Consider the following 22,322-nt stretch of genomic DNA (forward strand, 5'->3'; position numbering starts at 1 on the left):
CCTGCTGTACAAAGGTAGCATTTATATTCATTGTTCTGCTGACTTTTGAACCAGGCCCCTGACCACCACTGGTATGCAGGCCTTGGAAGGTTGCTGAGAAGGGAACACAAGGTTCCCCATTCCTTGCAATGGCAAATGCACTTTCCATTGGCACCAGTGAAGAGTTCTAGGCATCGTTCACCATCCCCAGCCTGAATTGAGCCCGCTTCACGATTTCCTCTCCAATGCGTAGAAAACATGTGGGCAGTGCAGCAGGAACATTGGGTTAGTTAGCCTGATCCTCCGATTCAGCACAGCGTGTGGACAATTACATTGAAAAGTTATAGGGGGTGGGGGTGTTAAAGAACTTAAAAATATTTAAAACATCTGTCAAATCTGAATACTTGAAATGTTGGATTTTGAACATGCAGACTATAATAAGCTACCTGGCATGCTGAAAAATTACCCATAATTCCATTTATGTTTTCAGGAGCCAGGTTTCGATGCTTAGAAATTTTGAAGCTCCGGGTTAAGAGAAACCATGTAGTAAAAACCCTGGAAAACTTACAAGGGAACATTTTGCCAAACAAACACAAAAAGGCGGCGGGGTGGTGGTGGAGAGAATTTAGACCAAAAATGATCAGCAACGGAAATGATTTTAGAAGGCTCGTGTTGGCCATATTACAGCTGCACAAATTAGAGTGTTAAAAGCAGCTGGCACCACATTGCAAAACCCCAGAAAGAGCGACGTTCTAATAATTAACATGGTGTGTAAACTCTTAACACACACACTCATTACAAAAGCTGACATGTGATTATTGCAGTAAATAGAAGCACCATATTCAATTTGCGATGATTTATAGGTTCGGGCCTTTTATTCATGAACCACTGGAACAGCTGCTGGGTCTGCTCATAAGAGAGTTTGGAGCACAGCTACCATGAATTATTTATTCCTGAACTAGTAAGTAACACAAATACGTCATTCGCCGTCTCTTACTGAAAAGAAACATTTCACTTCTGTAATGCGGGGGTAGTCAACGCGATGCCCTTCCAGATGTTGCTGAACTACAACACCCGCTGGCCCCATCTGTCATGGATGCTTTCGTTGAGATTCCTGCATTGCAGGGGGTTGGACTGGATGATCCTTGGGGGTCCTTTCCAACTCTACAAATCTATACAGTGGTACCTTGGTTTAAGAACAGCTTAGTAGTAGAAGAAGAAGAGTTTGGATTTGATATCCCGCTTTTCACTACCCGAAGGAGTCTCAAAGTGGCTAACATTCTCCTTTCCCTTCCTCCCCCACAACAAACACTCTGTGAGGTGAGTGGGGCTGAGAGACTTCAGAGAAGTGTGACTAGCCCAAGGTCACCCAGCAGCTGCATGTGGAGGAGCGGAGACACGAACCCGGTTCCCCAGATTACGAGTCTACCACTCTTAACCACTACACCACACTGGCTCTCAAGGCAAGTTTATGAACAACTTGGATTAAGAATACTGCAAACCTGGAAGTACCGGTTTTGCCTTGGAAGCAGAACATGTTCCACTTCCTGTTGAGTGTGTTCCATTTGTAAATTGAGTCCCCCGCTGCTATGGGAAAGCACGCCTTGGTTTAAGAACGGACTCCCGGAACGGATTAAGTTCAAAAACCAAGGTACCACTGTAATTCTATGAATGGGAGAACCTCTGTGCGAGGCCAACATTTGATGGGGTGCCCTTAAGCCTGCGGGCTTTAGGAAGGAGGCACAAGTCTCTGCCAGGGTGCTAGAGCCCTCCCAACTCCTTCTCAAAGCCCAGTAAGCGCTCGCCTGGCTATGGGAAGGAGGAAGGAGGACTCTAGGACCTTGGCAGAGCCCTCATGCCTCCTTCACAGAGCTGGGCAAGCGCTTACCAGACTTTGAAAAGGCGCTCCCCTTGGTTGCATCTAAATCCACCTCTGTATACAGTACTGAGCCCTAGTCAATTTGACACCATAGCCAAAAAGGACCATGAGACACGCATGGTCTCTCGTTCTACCTCTCGGGTGAATGCTATTCCCTCTTTTTCTGTCTGTTACTACAGGTTCCCCTCATGCGTTTTTAAAGAATGTGCAATAAGTGAAAACGCTTAAAGCCAGCATTAGATCTGAGGCTTACTTGGCACCTAAAATCTGTACTTATCTTACCGCTCATAAGCGATTATACTAACGGCAAGCTGTGGCTCCAATACGCCCGGGCAAGCATTGCTAATGTAGCACAAGCTGTAAAAGTTCCCCCATCTTTCATGCTTATTACTTAATTCAACACAGCTTCAGAACCGCACAGCTCAAACGCTGCTGGCATAGCATGGTTTGATCTGGGCTTTCAGAAGTTCAACAGCCGCAGTTCTGAATTCCCCACTATTGCTTTAGTGGACTTTAAATCAAATCTCACCAGGATAATTTATGGCCCTGTAAGAGGGTGCCGACAAGTCTCCTTCAGTGGAACAAAATGTAATTTAGAAGACAAGGCATTCACTATCGACACTGAAATATGCAGTAGGCTAACACTACTGTAACTGCAGCATAGCCAACAATGTCCTTGCAGCAATATTTTTGGCTTTCTGTGCTGGGGCTGAGCCTGGAGTGCAATGAAGGATGCAAGTTTACAGATTTGGGAGCCTGGTTTTTTTATTTGAAAACACACACACCTGGAAATATTTGGATGAGCTGTACATTCTTATCCTACAGTCCTATCCTACTGTGGAAGACAATGCCTCCCCCCCCCCCAAGATAGGATAGAATCAGTGCTTTTTCTGGGGGTATTCAAGGGTACACAGTACCAACACCTTTTTTCCCAAGAAGAAAAGCACTGGTTAAAAGTGCAAAACTTATTGTAGCAACTTCATGGTGAATACTGGCACATTTGTTTCTTACAAAAAGCAGCACTGGATAGGATGATGTTTAGGCTTCTATCCAATGCAGTGCTAAGCAACTGGATAGCTCGGTTAGAGCGTGGTGCTGCTGATAATGCCAAGGTTGCAGGTTTGATCCCCGTACAGGACAGCTGCATATTCCTACATTGCAGGGGGTTGGACTAGATGATCCTCAGGGTCCCTTCCTACTCTACTATTCTATGAACTGCCCTAACAGTGCAAGGATTTACACTTGCATGGCAGGACTTTCAGCCCTCTTCCTGCGCCCCCACCCCACTATAAAAGATTTGGGGGCATGCACTCCCATTGCACAAGTGTAAATCCTTGCACTGGCAGGACACTTACTTAGCACTGCATTGGTTGCAAGTGTTTCTGTGTGTTTGAGTCATCCCAGCGAAGCATACAAAACAGTGGCTCTAGAGACTCTGGGCACAGGCCCATGACATATAAATGCAAACTTAGGTCTCTGAGCATATTAAGAGGTCAAATTAAGAAGAATAGGCAATCCGGGGCACAGAAAAGAACTGGAGCTCCCCCTAGCAACATCTGTAAACGACACACTTTCTGAAGCAAGCAGTACTTACCTAAACCTAAGGAAGTGAGATGTTCAAACATAGTCCAGCTGTGATCATCCACATAATGGTTCTTTAGTATGAGCAACTGGCACAAATCTCTGGCTGTTATATCACTTGGTACTTCCAAAGCTCTGCTAGAGTCATCCTCACTATATATTTTGATTACCTGTTAAAAAGACAAAAGAAGATTAGCTGATACATACAGACGTGTAAAATGTGAAAATGCTGGTTTCATTAGCAGGTGATTCTGTTTTATGCTTGCAGCATGGAGAGAACCTTCCTCTGTAACAATTGCTCTGGGCGTGATATTTGATGCAATTACATCTGGTTTAAGAACCGTCTATAGATATAACTTGGAGGGGGGGAATCCAACAGATACATAAATATAGGCAGGGCTATTTTTCTAGAAACATCTCCCTTGTTCGCTTGTAATGGCATCGCCACTCACCTGAGATGTGCTGGAACCGAGTTCCGGCGAGTTCCGGCTGGGAAAAAAGCCCTGAATATAGGTTGTCAATTATTTAAAGCACGTGTAGCATGGAAAACCTTTGGGGGCCCATGGGCACATCTGCAAACTGTAGAAACTGTTATGGGTCCCGTTCGCCCACACATGGCACCCTATTCTACAGGCTACAATAGAATGTTTCTTTCAAACCGAATTTCAGCAGGAGAAGGGATGAGCGAGGGGACCCTGTAGGCACCGGGGAAGACCTCTGCGGGCTACACACATGGAAACCACATTGGCAAGCCCTGCTCCAGATAATATTGGACAGGATAATACCAATGATGTGACCCAGTATGTAAGGTAGGCTCAGATGATCTAGATTGGAGGTATTCAATTCTGAAAGCATTGTTTTAAGAATGTCTAAATACCACTTCACTATATAGAGCACATTGCAGTAGTCCAAGCGAGAGATAACTAGAGCATGCACCACTCTGGCGAGACAGTCCGCGGGCAGATAGGGTCTCAGCCTACGTACTAGATGGAGCTGGTAAACAGCTGCCCTGGACACAGAATTGACCTGCGCCTCCATGGACAGCGGTGAGTCCAAAATGACTCCCAGGCTGTGCTCCTGGTCCTTCAGGGGCACAGTTATCCCATTCAGGACCAGGGAGTCCTCCACACCTGCCCGCCTCCTGTCCCCCTCCCCCAAACAGTATTTCTGTCTTGTCAGGATTCAGTCTCAATCAGTTAGCCGCCATCCATCCTCCAACCACTTCCAGGCACTCACACAGGACCTTCACCGCCTTTACTGGGTTCTGATTTGAAAGAGATTTGTTGTTATACAGTATTAGCAAAAATGCCCATTATTACGAAAGGGTGCGTACGAGAACAGAACACAACAGATTGCACTCAATGCATCACTTTGTGAAAGCGGAACAACTCTGATGGGGAAGGGGGTTTCTCCTGCCCCCCTGTCCCCTAAATCTGTACTGGGGGTTCCCCTGCCAACTCTTTGGATCACATTTGAGGATGGCACAGGAGAGCACATGAGATTGAGAAAGGGAAGTTGTTCTGCTCACACTTCTGTTGTCGGTCGCTGCCCTTTTCTGCAAGGGATATGATGATGCATGTTTCCACCCATTGCCCTCTGATTCAGCACACTGATATGGCACCATGCGATGTAACAGTTGTAGCCACGTTGCAAACACAGAAGCATTGCCTCCGTTGCGGAACGCCGCATCATGTGTACCTCCTTAAAACACTTCAAAGCAGCAGACCAAGCATTTCCCATCCTATCTTTAAAGCAATTTTTAAAACTCATGCATCTAACAACACGCACGCACACCTACACACAAGAAATGGTAGAGGAGATTCAAATGCAGCGCACAACTTGCATGAAGAAAAGCTGTCTAGACCTCAGGCATCTGTGTATCAAGTTTAGTTTGTGGGATATTACAGAAAAACTCAGAACCCACATTAACACATAATTCATCAAAGTCGCTTCAGTGCTGCTTTTTTTTTTTAAGTGTCTTTACTACCAAAGGCCTGTAAGCAATTCCTTATGTGCAGTTTCTAGGCTACAATACCCTTCAATCTGCATCCACAAAAGAATCCAAATGTCCACTCAGTCAAGATTTACTGCTGGCAGAAATAACTGTTCGGTAGGCCGCCCAATATACTTCCAAGGCAAGTTAACAGTCTGAAGGTTAGATTCTGACCTTCTGGAAGCCTAATTTATTTGAGAGAAGACTAGGACAAAGACACGGAGCACCGGTTTTCTCAATAGCAAGAAATCTGTTCCCTCTCCCCCTTTCCAACGCAGGGAGCTCTGCCAAGGAAAGAGGATTATGAGCGCTGGATGCTGCTAGCCTTGCCAATTTCCTTGGTTACTATATGAAGAATATTCAAGTATTTGGAAGAAATGAGCAGAGGGGTTGGAAGAGAAATCAAAAATCTAAGTGGGGGCGGGGGGGGGGGGCAGGGAGAGGTAGAAACCTCATCAAGCCAAAGAAGGTGGTATGCATTGGCTCATTACCATGTTCTTGTTCAAGGGCATATAAAACATTTTCACTGATTGTGCCTTTTCCGTGCAATTGCTCCCATACAATACAGCCATTAGCTCAGCTTTCCTTTAAAAAAAAAAAAAAACGAAACCTCATAAAGCTCTACGAAGGTCACTGAAAGATATCAGAAAAGAAAAAGGAAAGGAATCAAACCACACGCTGCTGACCTTTGGATAAAAAATGTGTGCACTTCAGCAAAAGGGTGCAGTGTTCTTTCTTATTTATTTATTTGCACACTGCTTAATGCCAAAACAGGCTTCTAAGTGGTTTAGCAAAGTATTTAAAAAGTTACAAAGTTAGTTTCCTTTCCAGCATTTACATCCCATCCTTCACCATTAAAATGACCTCACAACAATAAAAATCACTTCAAACAAAAAACAAACAAACATGTAATTAAAAAAAATTAAATGATTTTTTTTAACAACCGCAATTCAGTAAATAAATTATTCTATCTCCACACCACTCCATGGTCCAATGCACCTAAGACAAAAGGTCTGAAATAAGACGGGGGTTTTCAGCTAGCAATGAAAGATGGCCCAGTGTTGGCACCAGATTGACCTAAGAGGAAAGGGTGATCCAAAACTGGGGTGCCACTACAGAGAAGGCCTTTTCCCGAGTCCTAAACTGGCAGGCTTTTCTTGGTGATGGTATAACCAGAAGGGCCTCCATTCACATATCAAACAACATGGTATGTCCAGTCTTACAAAGTATCATGCAAATAAATGTATAAGAGGGTAACTTGAGCTCAGCATAGAAATCTGAGACAAATAACTAAGAATCCTGTCTGAAATTGCTTTCAGTTTGGGCATATACACACAAATACTTAGAGCAAACCACCGCCACTAACTGTAATGAAGTAAAGGAGTGAGGTATTACAGACTTGGGAGGACCGAGGTCAGGAGTAAATCAACCCCCCCCCCCTCTACAGCAGAATAAACTGCTACATGTTATTTGCAGGAGGGCAATCCAAAACATGAGAACCAAATACCACCATCTCCCAAGAAGCACACACACATTTTAAAAGGTCCGACTCCACTGCTTAAAATACTGTACTATCGTCCTAATTTTAACAGTGGTTTAGGTCTAGCAGAAGTTCACTAGGAAAGGCTATCATCACATTCATTTCTCTTTTCAGGATTCTGCCTCACTCTGAGGTCTTTCAAACTATAGCTTTGGTTTCAGTACAGCTCCTTGGAAAACACCACAACCCATTTAAACAGAAAATGGTGTGTTACTCCAATTTCCAGTGACACACATTCTAGCTTTTATCCTGCCCTTTCTTCAAAGTGGCTGGAACAGAGATGAGAATGAGCAAGTCCCTGGTCTAAACCTCACCTCTGTCCATAACCACTCTAGTTGGCAGGGTTGTCAACTTTTGAACCAAGCCCTGTGCCTTTAACTGTGATCCAATTTGCAGCAGCTGGCAAGCAATATTGATCTCCACCTGGTGGGAAGCTTCACCTGCTGGTTTCTGTAGATCAAACGGATGTTAAAGGCACAGGAGCAATCTACACTATTTTTTAACGTCAGCAAGCAATTCTACTAGGAGGCCTCAGGCAAAGCACTATATTGCCTACAGCATTTTGCACACCTTACAAGATATACCGACCTACCTTGCAGGATTGTTGTACGGCTTGTGGAGATTAAAACTGAAATCCTACGCAGTACACACTTACTTGGGAGTAAAACACCATTAAACTCAAGAGGGCTTAAGTAAATAGTCGTAGCACAGTAATAGTATTACAAGGGTGGGGGAACATGTGTCCCTTCCAGAAATGGCAGGACTGCAACTCCCACCAGCCCCAGCTAGCATGGCTAACGGAGAGGATAATGGGAGTTGTAGTTCGGCAAGTCTGCTCAAAGTTGTGAAGAGTGTCAGGCACATGATGCATTCGTACAATGGCACATTAGTACAACTGCAAGCCAGACACTTTTTGAAAAGACAGGGATGCTAATAAATTTGTGTATCACAGTGCAATGGTGCTAGTCAGTGCTGGCTCCAAGTTTCTGGGGGGCCCTGAAGCACAGCAATCCCCAGTGAGCTTCCCTTCCCTTCTAAGAGGTAAGCCATGGAAACAAGAGAATTGTCTTAGCTACATCTGATCTTGCATATCCCAAACTAAGTGGAAATGGCAAGCCTGTTCAGGTGGCGAGCCTTCTGCTGGTTTGAGGGGCCTGGCAAACGCCTCACCTCACCACCCCCTGGAGCCAACCTTGTTACTATCATTCATGTTTTGAAGTTTCAGCGGAAGACAGCATTGGAAACGAAGTATCCGGACATGTCCTCGAATCGGTTAACAAGCACTTGAATCATGTTTTGGGAGCGGGGTTATTTCGTGCGACTTTTATTTGAGAGATTTCATCATTAATGAAAACTGATTCCCACGTTACAGATATTCCCCACCCCTCTTCAGCTTTTGTGAACACTCATGATTTCAAGTTCGGTAAAGGTAGAATGAAGAGTTTATGAACTTCTGGGGCTTTTCCTTCTCCTGAAATAAACTCTTGGCCTGTAACAGGTTAATGACGGGCAGAAATTCAGCACATACCGCTTTAAAACGGCTTCAAAACGTTTAAAAGCCCTGTTCAATGTTTTGGCTGGTTATTTCTGGTCAGCTTGGGAAAAATACGACTTGATCCCCAAGTTGTGCAGAAATAAACCAGACAAAAGATAAAACAGGGCTTTTTTTATTTTTTATGTGTATCTAAAACACCTCCAGTTTTCACTGTGAAATTGAATTATAGCAGCAATATATTTCACTGGAGTGGCTTCAAGAACAGAATTCACCACACTTACAAACGGGAGGAAAGAATCTAACACTGCTTACATAATCTTAATCAAAATACTAAAGCCTAATTATTATTATTATTATTATTATTATTATTATTATTATTATTATTATTATTATTATATTATTATTATTATTCATATGCCACCTTTCTGACTGGGTTGCTTACTAGTTCATAGACAAGGGATTTCCACAAGCCAGGCCTTTAAAAAAAAAAAAAAAACTAATACCCTGTTGGGTCTTATAAACTACTCCATTTACAGTGATCATCTTATAGAATGTCAGTACATTTAAAACAACAGGAGTGGCTTTATCTACGGTACATATCAAAGCAGAAACAGTAGCAAGGAAAAAGCTCGGAGATGTGTTTGGGTTTTTTTTAGTTATCTATTTATTTCAGCCATTTCCATCCTGCTGCCCAAGTTCCCAGGGCAACTGATGAACTGCATAATTTTGCAAGAGTGCACACATGTTAAATCCTCAGGAAGGCTGGGGATCCCACATTTATATTAAGAGGAAAGGCAGCAATTTATGCACAGCGTGCCTTTCACACTGGATGCAATACTTATATTCTACCTTTGGGTAACCTCTGCTTCCAAAAACGCAGAGACATGCCTCCCCTGCCCCTCACAGCCTCCGAAGTCACCTACCCGTTTTTGCAGAACTATTGGAGTAACCACAGGCAAGGTTGCCCTTCTTCCGTACAAGCTCATTTCTGTCAGTCACAGGTAATTTAGCTTAGAAGCTCTTGTTCAGGCCACTCGCAAAATTAAGAAGACAATTGGAAAAAAAAAATCTTCTGTGGATCAGCTCCCAGTCATCCACACCTTTAATGAGAGTCGGTGCATGGAGACGACAAGCAAAGCAATAAAAGGCATGCTGTTTCAGTGAATCCACTCCTTCGGAAAGCCAATTAAGGATGACTCCCAGACAGAACTAGCCAATGGTAGGCCGATCGGGATACATGGGCAGGACTCCTCCTCTGTCCTTGGAAACACATTGCGATACTTCTGCTTTTTAAATTTAAAGACCCAGATTGAACAAGCATTTAAATCACTCAAAATCTCGTCTGCTGACAGTGCCTTCGCCTCTGCTGCTGTGGGGAGTTGCATCTTACTCCTCTCCCAGATAGATTAATTGTTTCAGTTTGAAATGAAAGACACACGCTCTTTTACTTCCAAGCTGGTATGCAACCCTTAGGAATGGCATTGGATTGGAGCTGAAAATATAAGCAACATGCACAATCCGGACCTGCTTTTTTATCAGACAAGGATATATTCCAATAATAAAGGGAGGGAGTTACATACAGCTAAACTGATATCAGATTTGGTGCAGGGGAGTCAATTATCTCCCTGCGTCTCAATTGCCAATTTACTTACTGAGCCGGTCACAAAAATAGGCCCAAAAAATACCCACCTCCCATTTATGGCCAAGCCAGGGTAATTTCTTTTTGTGCCAATAAGGGCAGGCAGTTAAATTGAAGCAGTAGCTTTGACAATGGGATATTTCTCTGGCCTGTGCTTAAAAAGAGGAGTGTCTATTGCACACTACAGGAAAATACACAAGCACATTTTTATAGCACATCCCCAAATAGCTCATAGCTCCTTCAGCACTCAGGACTAGTAATCCCTGCCAAAACTGCTGTTGTGTTTTCTTGAAATAGCTGGAATGTAGCCAATGACAGACAATAGACAAGAGGGTTAAAAAGCACACCAAAAAAAAACAACCTCCAGGTCTCATTAGTTAGAAATTTTAAAGAATTAAGTCTTAATCAGTTACAAGGGAGGAAAGACCATGCCAATATATCCAATAACTAATTTCTTAAATACAGGCGCACAAACATGCTGGAGCATGTCTAGCTAACATTATGAAGCTTATCCTTTTTTTAAAAACTCGGTAAGCCATTCACAGAATTAGATTTTTAAATTTTGATGAGGACCAGACAAAAGCAGTAACCTGTGATCATGATCAGGCAGTCCACAACAACACAGGAACATAGTGTTACAAAACTTGGGTGCCTGCCCCTCTCTCTGCCAAGCGATGGCAAGAGCCCATGGGGTCTCGGGTACTCACACAGGGTCTGTGCTCCTTTGGAGAATTGAAGACACATCGGAGACTGTCGTGGTTTAAGAAATATGGTTTATTTACACCTTCAGATCTGGTCATTTCATGGTCATTTCAAGAGGCAGCTGCGCAGGCAGCCTCAAGCCTGTTCAAGATGGATCTCAGCTCTTCTTCCTCCCAGCAACCCTTGCCCCCCCCCCCGGCAGTTACCCTGGCAACCTTCCAAATCTCCAGTCTCTGTTCACACCTGGGGCAAAGGGAAAGGGGCAGCTGTCCCTCAGCTGTTCTAGCACAGCCAGGTTGCTTTGCATAAGCGAGCCCAGGAATTCCTTTGCAGCTTGCATTCTCCCTTCATAACCAAAATCCTAATTTCTAGGGTTTACCCTAAATCTATATCACCAGGAAGCTCCCTTTTATTGAGTCAGACCACTGGTGCATCAAGCTCAGTCTTACCTCCTCTGACAGGCGGCAACTAACCAGGGTTTCAGACAGCATCTTTTCACAGCATTACCTGGAGACATCAGGGCTTGAACTCAGGACCTCCTGCATCTCCCCACTGTGGAAGGACGTGTGGATCCAGAATTGGCCTCCACAGTCACCTACGGACACAACACTAAGACCATGGAAGATAATCTTACTCAGCTACGAGCGATCGCCAAAGCAGCAGCAGCAGCAAGGATAACAGGGGCTCTACCAATGAACTATCATCCTTCCCCATAGCCTTAATTCCCTAGTGATTTGCCTTGTGCAACAAATAAAGGTGCAATGTGATAGAATCATTTTTTTGCTCCATAATGCGAGTCAACAGAAGGCTGGGCAAATGAACAGGAAACTTTGGAGATCCAGCACTTCGCAGCTTTCTGCATTATTTCCCACCGCAAGCACAGTATCTTACATTCTCTGTAAGATAATTTTTTATTTTAAGCATTTAAAATATTTGTGCTCTTACAATGTGAATTGCATACCTTCTGGTAGCTGCTCAGCCAGTAATCACTCATGGCTAGAAATACGCTTCATGCTATATGCTAGGTAATGGATTCTAGAAAGTTATGTTTATTGCTATCTTGGAGAAATTGACATGTAATATTCAAGCAGCTAGGGGTGATGTTGAGCCTTCCAATTTCACCTCTATTTGGAGGTTAGTTATTCAAAAAATAGGACACTGCAGTCACACAGGGGGTGGCAAACACCTTCAAAATATGTTCTTATTTGGCAGTATCTATAAACAGGCAAGACCTTCTTCTTTTCCTATTTCCTTCATTATACAATCCAAGTTGTGCTTTGGTACCCCCTCTATAATTTTATCCATTTCATTCACTCCTGATTTTTAATTTTTCTTCTGACTTTATTATCAAAAGCCCCTTGTGTTGAACTTTTTGGTTAATGTTTGTTTTTCCCTTCGTGAACACTCCACGGCATCACATGTTGTTGGCATCCATCTGTCTCGAGAGACAATGGAGTTCATCTCTGCAGGGGGGAGTCAAACAACTATCTTAGCAGCACTGAAGTGACCTCCCTGGTGCACAAGCCTGAACAGTGTGTATGGAGCTCCTGGGCTCAGCCTCATCCCCGTGTCAGATCAATAAACTGAAACCAGAGCTATGACAACTCCGGTCTCCAGGCTTCTGTGACATCACATCAGCTCAACCAATGACTCATGAGAAGTCATTCACCTGTGGTTAATACGCAGCATATACACTTTAGGAATTGCTCTTTAAGATCCTGCAGGAAATCAATATACTAGCAAATCCACATACTTGTTGTGGTAGTTTGATGCTTCTGGAAGCCCCAACTAGTCCAAAATGCAATGGCTAGGCTACTAATGGATGCAGATGGCTGATAGCATGTAACATGTCTGTTAAAACATCTGCACTGGCTACTCATAAGTTACCTGTCCAGGTTCAAGGCTCTTGTGTTGATATACAAAGGCCTGAACAACTTGGGTCCAGGATACCTTCAGCACCATCTGAGTCCTAATCCCAACTGGATCACTAAGATCATGTAGACAACCACTGTTGGTTTCCTCCCCAAGTCACAAAGGCTTGTGTAGCCTCAGTCAGAAGTCAGGTGTTTAGTGTCACTGGACACATGCTGTGGAATGCTCTTCCAGCAAAGATTCAGCAGGCATCCTTGCTTCAGACTTTCAAGTGTCTCTTGAAGACATTGTTTTATGCCAATAGGCCTAAGTGGTTGTTCAGACTTTTACTGAGTAGCCAGTCAGTTTATTGATTGTTCTGTACTGCTTTTAATAGGACCAAAATTTAGAAGAATAGTCAGATATAGGACGCTGGGTGCTGCTCCCTCAAAGCTTTTCCTGTTTACTGCAACTAGGGAAGCAAATCAATGTCCCTCAAAAAAAGCATGCATGTTCAAGCAAATAGTCTATAATGCAACAGCATATTTGCTTGTGAAAGATGGGGAACTGTCATAAAAAAAAATCTGGCTTGGAGGGTCAAACATTTGCTCCTTGTCAAATTACCTTTACATCAGAAGCCATAAAGCCAAATACAACACAGCAATTCTCAGTTTGTTGCCAAAGTAAAGAGATGCTCAGCTCCAACCTTGGCTCATATCACTACAGTGAAGCAGCAGCAAATCCATAGTAACAATATAATCACTTTCAGCATTAGACTAAATACCCGTTTGCTTTATTATCTTGAGTCTTAGGCGCAGAATCTAGGACTGCTTTGTTTTGGAAATTTCCACAATACAACCTCTGCTCTGCTGCAGTTCGTGCAATGAAGTTCCCTTCCCCTACACTAGAAACCCAGTGCCTTTAGTATTTGATCATTTCAGCTATCATTGCTAACGGAACTGAGTCAGAAGAAAATCCCAATGTTCTCTGTGGGCTCGGTCCAACTGACCTCAGCATCTCACTGAACTGTCAGATTAATACAGCTCTGTATAATATAATACACAACAAGCCCAGTGCTCTCGGGAAGCTGCTTCCCTAATGGCTGCCCTAGACCTCTTGTGATGGCCAGGTGGATCTGGGGCCCCACCACCACCATAAAATTACAGCACTATTATCATAGAACCATAGAATCATAGAGTTGGAAGGATCATCTAGTTCAGTGTTTCCCAAACTTGTGTCTCTAGCTGTTTTTGGACTACAACTCCCATCATCCTTAGCTAGCAGGAGCAGTGTTCAGGGATGATAGAAACTGTAGTCCAAAAACAGCTAGAGACACAAGTTTGGGAAACACTGATCCAGTCCAACCTCTTGAAATGCAGGAATATGCAGCTGTCCCGTATGGGGATCAAACCTGCAACCTTGGCATTATCAGCACCACACTCTAACCAACTGAGCTATCCAGGTTCATGTTAACAGACCTGGCTTCCCCTAAAGAATCCTGGGAACTGTAGTTTAAGGGTGTTGAGAGTCCTTAGGAGACCCCTATTCTCCATGAGGAGCTACAATTCCCAGATGTGTCAAACTGCAGTGTCTGGGTGAACCACTGACGCATCAGACATTGCTGGACTCACATCAGCTCCAGACAACATAATCTAAGCTCAGAAATAATGGAATTTGTAGTCCAATAAAATCTCAAGAGCCACAGGTTTCCCGTCATTTTGTTAAGACAACAAATCGTTTTCAAGGTTTTCCTGCTATACTGCTTTAAGCACTTGCAAATATGAAAAGTGAGGCATGGGTTGTTGTTTTTAGGAATGTCTTTCCAATGTTTGCTAGAATTTCTATATCCTCATTATCATGGGCTTGCAGCTATTCACAGCTCTGAGTTCTCATAAACACAACATCTTAACAGGCTATTTGTAGCTCATGGGATCACCATACACCTTGGCTTGCAAGATTTTTCTTTTTCTTTTTTTTTAAGATGGTAGCCGACTTCCTATCGCCACACACTGACACCAACATATCGGTGACAAGTTCAGTTGATGGATGTTGTACATATATGGCTATTTGCTTGTTAATTAAAAGAATCTCTTCTAAATTACCCTGTTTCTCCTAAAATAAGACATAGCCATAAAATAAGCCATAGCAGGATTTCTATGCATTTGCGAAATATAAGCCGTTCCCCAAAAATAAGCCATACCCCGAAAATAAGCCATAGTGACGTGGTACCTCCCATTAAAACAGCCTGGAGAGGTGTGGCTATGCAGCGTACCGATGCGACGCAGTTAAAATAAGACATCCCCTGAAAATAAGGCATACTGTGTTTTGTTGAGCGAAAAAAAATATAAGACGGTGTCTTATTTTAGGAGAAACACGGTACTACATTAAATCTGGAACTTCATGTTGAAGACAACACATATGGTACCATGAGTGAAATGCTTTGTGGGAAGGTACTATGGAATAGTTGCGGGTTCTGTGTCCTTTATCTTTTTCACATAAGAGAAATGAGGAATGGAAGTGGGAGAAGTTTAAAACAGCCATTTAAAAATTTTTCCCAGCGTCTTTATTTCAGTTACCTTCTTGCTATACTCAAACAATGGCAGAAGTTTGAGTAAAGCAGGGATGGAAGAACACCGAGACAAAAATAGTGGCTTTAAATAATGGCAGAGGTTTGAGTATAGCAGGGATGGAGTAATGCGGAGGGTTTTTTACAAAAAACAAAAAACAAAGCAAACCAGTTTTAACAAGGAGAAATAGCAGAGAACAGTACAATATAGAAGCTAAAAACTGCAGTGGGTGCTCTAAATAAGCAATGCACTCCCCAAAGAAATCTGCCTGGTGCCAACAATTGCATTGTCTGCCTATTGTCTTGCAGGCCTCATTTAACATGTTAAAAATTATGGTGACCTGCCCAAGTTTTAAGATCTGCAGGTGAAGTTTAAGATCTGCTGGTGGTCCCCATGCCTAATGAAATATGTGAGGCAGAGACCTGTTGGACAGGCTCTTTCTGAAGTGCCTCCCTTGCCTTTTGAACAATCTCCTTTCTGAGATGTGCCTCACTACAACATTCATGTCATTTCACTGACAGGTGAAGATGCACTCCTTTGCCTAGGCCTTCGGGAAGGAGCAAGGGGCATTGGGCATTTGAATTTGTCACTGCTGCTGATTATATTTGTAGCTGAAGTCTGTATTTTGCTCTAGAGTTGTTTAATCTTATTGTTTAATTTTTTTGTTTGAACTGTGAAGATTTCCACCCGGTGACATTTAGGGGAAGGGCAGATTATAAATACCTTTAGTAAGTAAGTGACTGGCACATAAATGGCCTTGTGGGTCATCTTTGGGAGAAGGAAAGGTTCAGGAGTAAACCCTACACAAATCCAGAGTGGAGTCCCTGAGGCGGTTGGTTGGCACCTTGTGTGACTCCTTCCCGCAACTCCTGCAGTCAAGCTGGTGTTTTCCTTTGGACCACATCAGCAAGGCCAAGAGGGAGGTCTTGTCATCTGGGCAGCCCAAGGCCTCCATACACAGTGCCCAGGCTTGTGCACCAGGGAGGTCACTTCAGTGCTGCTAAAGCAGCAGTTTGACTTCACCCCTGGAGGCACTTTCCATTTGTCTCTTGAGACAGATGGATGCCAACCAATCAAAAGGTACAAACGCCCTTTCAGATCAAGGAGTAAAGAATCCAAGACCAGCCAAGTTATTTTGGCACCTGAAACATGACTCCTTCCTCTCATAGAATCATAGAGTTGGAAAGAACTCTAAGAGTCACGATGCCCAAAATCAGCTGCCCAAAGCTACCAACTTGCTGCCGGGTGGGAGGACCACCCACCCTTCTGCTCCTTACATGGTACACCATTATTATTATTATTTATTTAAAAAAACCAACAAGTAATTTTGTCAGCACCGTACCTACACTTCAATAAGTTCCCGGCACATTTTCTATTTTTATTTCTCATCATCTAAACTGCTCAAGCTCACCAAATGCATTTGCAAGACTGAACAATTAAGCAAAGTACTTTCTCCATTATAAGAATGTGAAAGTATTCATGCACTTCATGGTCACAGCCTATTCAGGCAACAATGAAGAGAGGGAATCAGGTGTGAAAGGCAAACTCCCTTAACGTAAGGAGCAATCGCTAGAAAACTGAAGTTCATAGGCCATTTATATTTTTGAAAAATATCCACTAGAAAAGTAGCCGCTTAGCTAGGACAATGAACTCTGGGATCTTGTCATGTTTGCTTTACAATTAAGAGAGAGAGAGCGAAATGAGAGACTATGTACCAATAGGAGAAACCTCCAGAGGATCTGGAAGATTTCAGAAAAATCTGTTGTGTTCTTTTTTGCAGAGACATCAGGCAGCAATGCTCTTCTATGACCATCTAAGTTTTGCAAGTAACCATCCCGTATAGTTTTATCAATTCCCTTGCAAATACAAAACATAATGGCAGGCTACACAGAAGTTCCAGCCAATCTTTGTAATCAACCCAATGCATGCAAGGCCCCTTGGAACTGGTCCTTACAATAGCAGCTCCATGTGATGGGCCTAACGTGTTTCCTGCTCACCCTACTTTATGAAAACCTAAGGGGATAAGAATCCAAGAACAGCCCAATGGGGGGACTGAGCATGCTCAGAATGCTGAGTGAGATCACATGGCTGAATGGCCGGAACCCTGAACAGGAGCATTCCACACTGCAACATTTTGTTGCAGGACCCACCTGTTCTAGCTATCCCATAGTGGTTCCCACATAAAGATGACCTGATCCAAAATCCAACATAGGAACCTGCCTTTTACAGATCCAAGCCAATGATTCTTCTAGCTTAGCATTGTCTACACTGATTGGCAGCAGCTCTCAAGGGTTTCAGGCAGGATTCCCCCCCCCCCCGTCCTACCTGGAGATTAAACTTGGGAACTTCTTCATGCAACGCAGTTGAGTTGCAACCCTCTCCCACATGTCACTGCCCCCATGTTGTTGTTTCAAATCCTTCTTGAGATTTGCCTGCCATTATCCAAAAGAAACATGGGTAGCATAGTCAACCCTGGACTAAGATAATCATGAGGCAATTCTGTTCTTCTTACCTCAAGACAAATATTATACTTGCCATGAGTTCCAGACTTCACACTGAGGGGTTGTGGGGGGGGGGGCAGAGAGCAACCATCTGTATCAAAAAAAATGTCCTGTACCATACAATCTCTCAAAGTTCCCAGTGTTTGGCTACATTCTAGCATTAGTCAGCACCGAGGTTCACTCAACAGTTGTTCTAAAATAAACCATGGGGTTTATTTGGTCTAACGCGATGAAATTATCTACAAATTATGAATAACTAAGAGTGAGATAAACATGCAGAGAAATGTTTCCGCAGAAGAAAATGTTCCTGGCTTTAAATACCCTTGAGTTTTGTTTTGGCACTTGCAATCGTGTTCCAAGGTAGCCCACTTTACCTTGAACTGTTTATTGTGGGGAAGTCACGGCTAGCTTATCTTTGACCAAAGCAAGATTCATCCTTCAGCTGCACATTTACCTTCTATTCTCTCCCCCACCCCCACCCGCCAATTTATTTTAATTCATTGTGTCCCAAAGCAACTGACGTGCCACTGAAAATAGAGGCATATTGAAATACGGCTGTGCAGGCCCCAATCCCCAAGCGGTGAGAGTTCCCAAGGGTCTCGGCACATTCCTTGTGTTGGGTCTCCCTGGAAGGGAGGTCATGGCTGTGGTGCCTTTGTGATAGATGGCTCACAGCATTAACACTCCCAATAGATCTTGTCCCCTCAGGGGCCCTCTCCAAGCCATATGTTTGGATTCTACACAAAGAGCAAGCCAAGGGTCTGTGTCTCTTCCAGCTCCCAGATACCACACTGACCGCCAGCCCTATTGTTATTAAAGTCTCCAATGACATCATGTCCCGTCCCCCAAATCTCCATAAGTTTCTATGACTCGACATAACAAACACAGCATTCTTGGATGACAGGTCTGAGCATTTTGGCAGCTTTTTCTTCGAGGGAATATAACCCTGGAGTTATAAAATCACGGGCAAGATCCCAAAGATGATATCTAGACTTAACTCTCCCCCCCAACTCACAACAGTACCTTAAGAATCACCTCTCCCTATTAGAACTGACCCGGACCCTGCACTTGTCATCCAAGGCCCTTCTCTATGTCCCCCATGCCGATTGTGGAATGCTCTCCCTAAAGAAGCTCTCCTAGAGCCATCACTGCATGTCTTTATGTGCCAAGCAAAAACATTTCTCTTTACCCAGGCCTAAGGCTATTAAATATGGCGGTCGCTTCACTGCTCTTTTAAGCCTTGCTGCTGCCTGCCAGAAGTTTGGACTTCACCCGCAGAGTTTTATCCAATGCGGGAATGTTCCATCAGGAAAATAATTTCTGCTTGCTCAAGAGAATGTTCTCTCTCCCCCCCCCCAACCAATCCTCCCTTAAGACTCTAATGTAGACTCACTAATTCCTATGTACTGCAATTCTAGGCACGCTTACTAAGAAGTTCTACTTCATTCCATGGGATTTACTTCTAAATAAATGTGCAAAGAATCGTCCTTTACCTGAGAGTAACCCTCAGTGAAGAGACTGAGAAACAATCCACAGAAAGGCAAGATAGATGGGGATCCCTCACAAAAGACTTCACCAACAACTTGTACACTAGCTTTCGCATTTTGTACATCTTCCAACAGTATGAGATTTTGAATTAAGAAACAACTCTCCCAACTCTCACCAAGTCACACTTTACACCTTCAAGGACTCTGGATAGCATTTGACCTGCTTTTAACTAATCCCTTCATTTTTTTTAGAAGTTTTTGCTTTCGCAATCAAATGTAACCAGGCTGGACTTTCTAGGCAACTTTCCACTTGTATACATTGAATACAATGTTCCCAGCGAGTTCAACAGCACTTCTAGCTCGAATCTGATCCAGGGCACCACTTGCAACAGGGTCCCCTCTGGCTGTTTCCATAACCCAATGTTTCAAAGCATGTGTGGTATGCTCATTTTTTGTTGTAAACAAAACTGTACTTACCAAATCAATGAGAGGGTAGCTGAAAGCACATTCTATCTCAGCAAGCATGTGGATGGGTGACCCAGTAAACATCATATACCTGGGCTTCCAATGGTTTTTTTCCACAATTAACTTGAATTAACTTTATCAGTCATGGGACAAGAGGACAGGTCTTCTATGGGCTAGTTGCTGGTTTAAGATCAGGAAGCAAAGAGTAGAACCAACTTTGGGAAGCAGATCCAAGGTTTTGCATTGGGACCTGTGCATTTTAACTTGTTCTTAACTGACCTAGAAGAAGTGAGCAGTTTGCTGGTAACACCAAATTACTCAGGGTGGTGAAAGCAAAAGGGGATTGCAGAGATCCAAAAGCTTCTCTCCAAAATGGGTGAATGGCCAATTAAATAGCAAACGAGGTTCAGTTTAATTTAGTATAAAGGGATGCAAATTGAGGCAATCAGAAAGGGGCTGCGGTAGCCAAGTCAGGAAAGAAGTAAATTCCATGTGCAGCAGCTGCAAAAATAGCAAATTCCATGCTAGGGATTATTAGTGGAGAGACAGTAAACCAGATAGCAAATAATGTTTTTTGTTAAGCAAACCTATGATGTAGCCACGTTTGGAATCTCCTTTACAGTTCTGCTTGTCGTGTTGCCAAAAGGATACCACAGAGTTGGAAAAGGCAAACTAAAATAATCGGGGGGGGGGGGGTATGATATCTTCCTTATGAGGAAATGGTAAATCAATTTATAAAAAGGATGACAAGTAAGAAAGATCTAATAGGGTTTCAGATACCAGCTTCCAAGAATTGTTTATTTATAATAAAATCAGAATTGAGGGCTAACTTACATTGTTAACGTAACAGCAACAATTATGGCAGGCATAGGCAAACTCGGCCCTCCAGAAGTTTTGGGACTACAGCTCCCATCATCCCTTACCACTGGTCCTGTTAGCTAGGGATGATGGGAGTTGTAGTCCCAAAACATCTGGAGGGCCGAGTTTGCCTATGCCTGAATTATGGCAATAGTTCTTCCCTGTCATGGGCCAGGAGTCAGCTTCGCCTGCTGAACAGCCGCCTGAAGGGGGAGAAGGCGGAGTTACTCCACCTGCAGCTGATCAGCCATCAAGGACACAGAGGAGGAGGCGCTGATGAGAACCAGCTGGCTTCAGCCTTCTGAAGCAGAGCTTCCAGCAGCAGTCAGATGTTGTTAAAAATGCTTGCAGTTCTTGGCCCTGTCTTGCTGCTTCCCTTGGCTCTGTGATCATCTGGATTCCCTGCCCTCTGGGCAGAACATCGTGGTAACGGTTTCATAATAGTCAACATGGCGATATATCGCAAATCACAATGTGTGGGTGTGCTATGTACAAAACCGTTCTGTGGGAAAAACCGTGAAGCTGGCCATTGCTTCTCTCATGATTCCTGCTGCCCCTGTTGCTCTGTTACAACAGTTGTAACAATAGGTTAAAAGTAAGTGAAAATGGACCCGTTGTGGGGTTTTTTACCCCTAAGTAGTGGCAGTTGCCAGGACATCACATTGTTCTACATAGTTCCATCCTTATTTCAGACATCATGATATATTGGTATAGTGTGATGTTGAAAACCAGACATTGCTCAGCCCTAATCAGTATCCCAGATGGTGGGATACTTCAGATCTCCTGCTATCATTAAATTAATAAAAGTAGCCCACTTCACCCAAGCTTATTTCTCGCCTCCTTATTTCCCTGGGCGCTCACAAAGCTGTACTGAATAAATATATGATTAAGAAGTGTGTTGAAGGTGTGAGGAACCCAACAGTCTATATCTGGGATGGGGAACCAGCAGGCCTCTACATGTTGCTACAGACTACAACTCCCATTATCCATGGCCATTGGTTGTGCTGGTGGGAGTTGGAGTCAACAGCATCTGGAGAGATAACAGAGTCTCAACCCTGGCCTACAAAATGGGAGATTTGTATGGGCAGAAGGAAGCAAAGAAGTCTAACATCAAATTCAGTTAAACTCACCATTCAAACAAAATAATAATAATAATAATAATAATAATAATAATAATAATAATGACTACTACTACACTGGAAGCTTGCAGCAGTGAACAAACAAGAAAACATTTACTGTGCTAACTGCAAAAGCAAAACAAAATCATTATTTTGAATGTGTTTATTTTTATGTACTGGAGTAGTTTTCTCAACAATTTGAGAAAAAACATCAGGTTTTTTCGCACTTTAACTGTCAGAATTGAAACAAAATCGAAAATTCTTTCTAGTAGCACCTTAGAGACCAACTGAGTTTGTTCCTGGACTTCCGGCTGGCGACGCCATAGCGGGTGGTCGGGGCTGCTTCGGCTGCGAGGCGCCCGATCCATCCCGGGGGTTAGGAGCCCCGCAACCGCAAAGCGGGGCTCCGGTTGGGGTGCGGGAAGAGCGTCCCGCACCCTGGGCTCCCCGGCTGCGCCCACGGAGGCTCCGAACCCTTCCCTTGCCCCCCCTGTAAAGGGGGAGTGGGGGTGAAGGGACAACGGAGCCGGGCTTACGGGGATATGCCCCAACCGGGATGCAAATGCGGCGACAAAGCCCGCGGTGAGCGTCTTAGTTCTACCTTTGAAGAATGGAGCCAAAGGAACCCGGTGGTCGTGAGTAACTAATTTGACCAGAAATCGAGCTT

General features: G+C 43.7%; 1 protein-coding gene across 2 annotated transcripts in view; it reads right to left on the reverse strand.

Moving 5' to 3' along the window:
• The window catches only part of GRB14 (growth factor receptor bound protein 14), a 43,698-nt gene that overhangs the window by 16,000 nt on the left and 5,376 nt on the right, over positions 1-22,322 (reverse strand). Inside the window, exons 1-2 of one of the 2 annotated variants that reach the window (XM_033166231.1) lie at positions 9,391-9,745; positions 3,453-3,609 (exon numbers count right to left, since the gene is read on the reverse strand). In XM_033166231.1, the coding sequence (XP_033022122.1) occupies positions 3,453-3,609; positions 9,391-9,453 (220 nt within the window). In that variant the 5' untranslated portion in view covers positions 9,454-9,745. Of the gene's footprint in view, positions 1-3,452; positions 3,610-9,390; positions 9,746-22,322 lie in introns of those variants that run through there. The other variant, XM_033166222.1, reaches the window with a different exon arrangement.

This window comes from Lacerta agilis, chromosome 1 (genome assembly GCF_009819535.1).
Source record: "Lacerta agilis isolate rLacAgi1 chromosome 1, rLacAgi1.pri, whole genome shotgun sequence".
Taxonomy (NCBI): Eukaryota; Metazoa; Chordata; class Lepidosauria; order Squamata; family Lacertidae; genus Lacerta; species Lacerta agilis.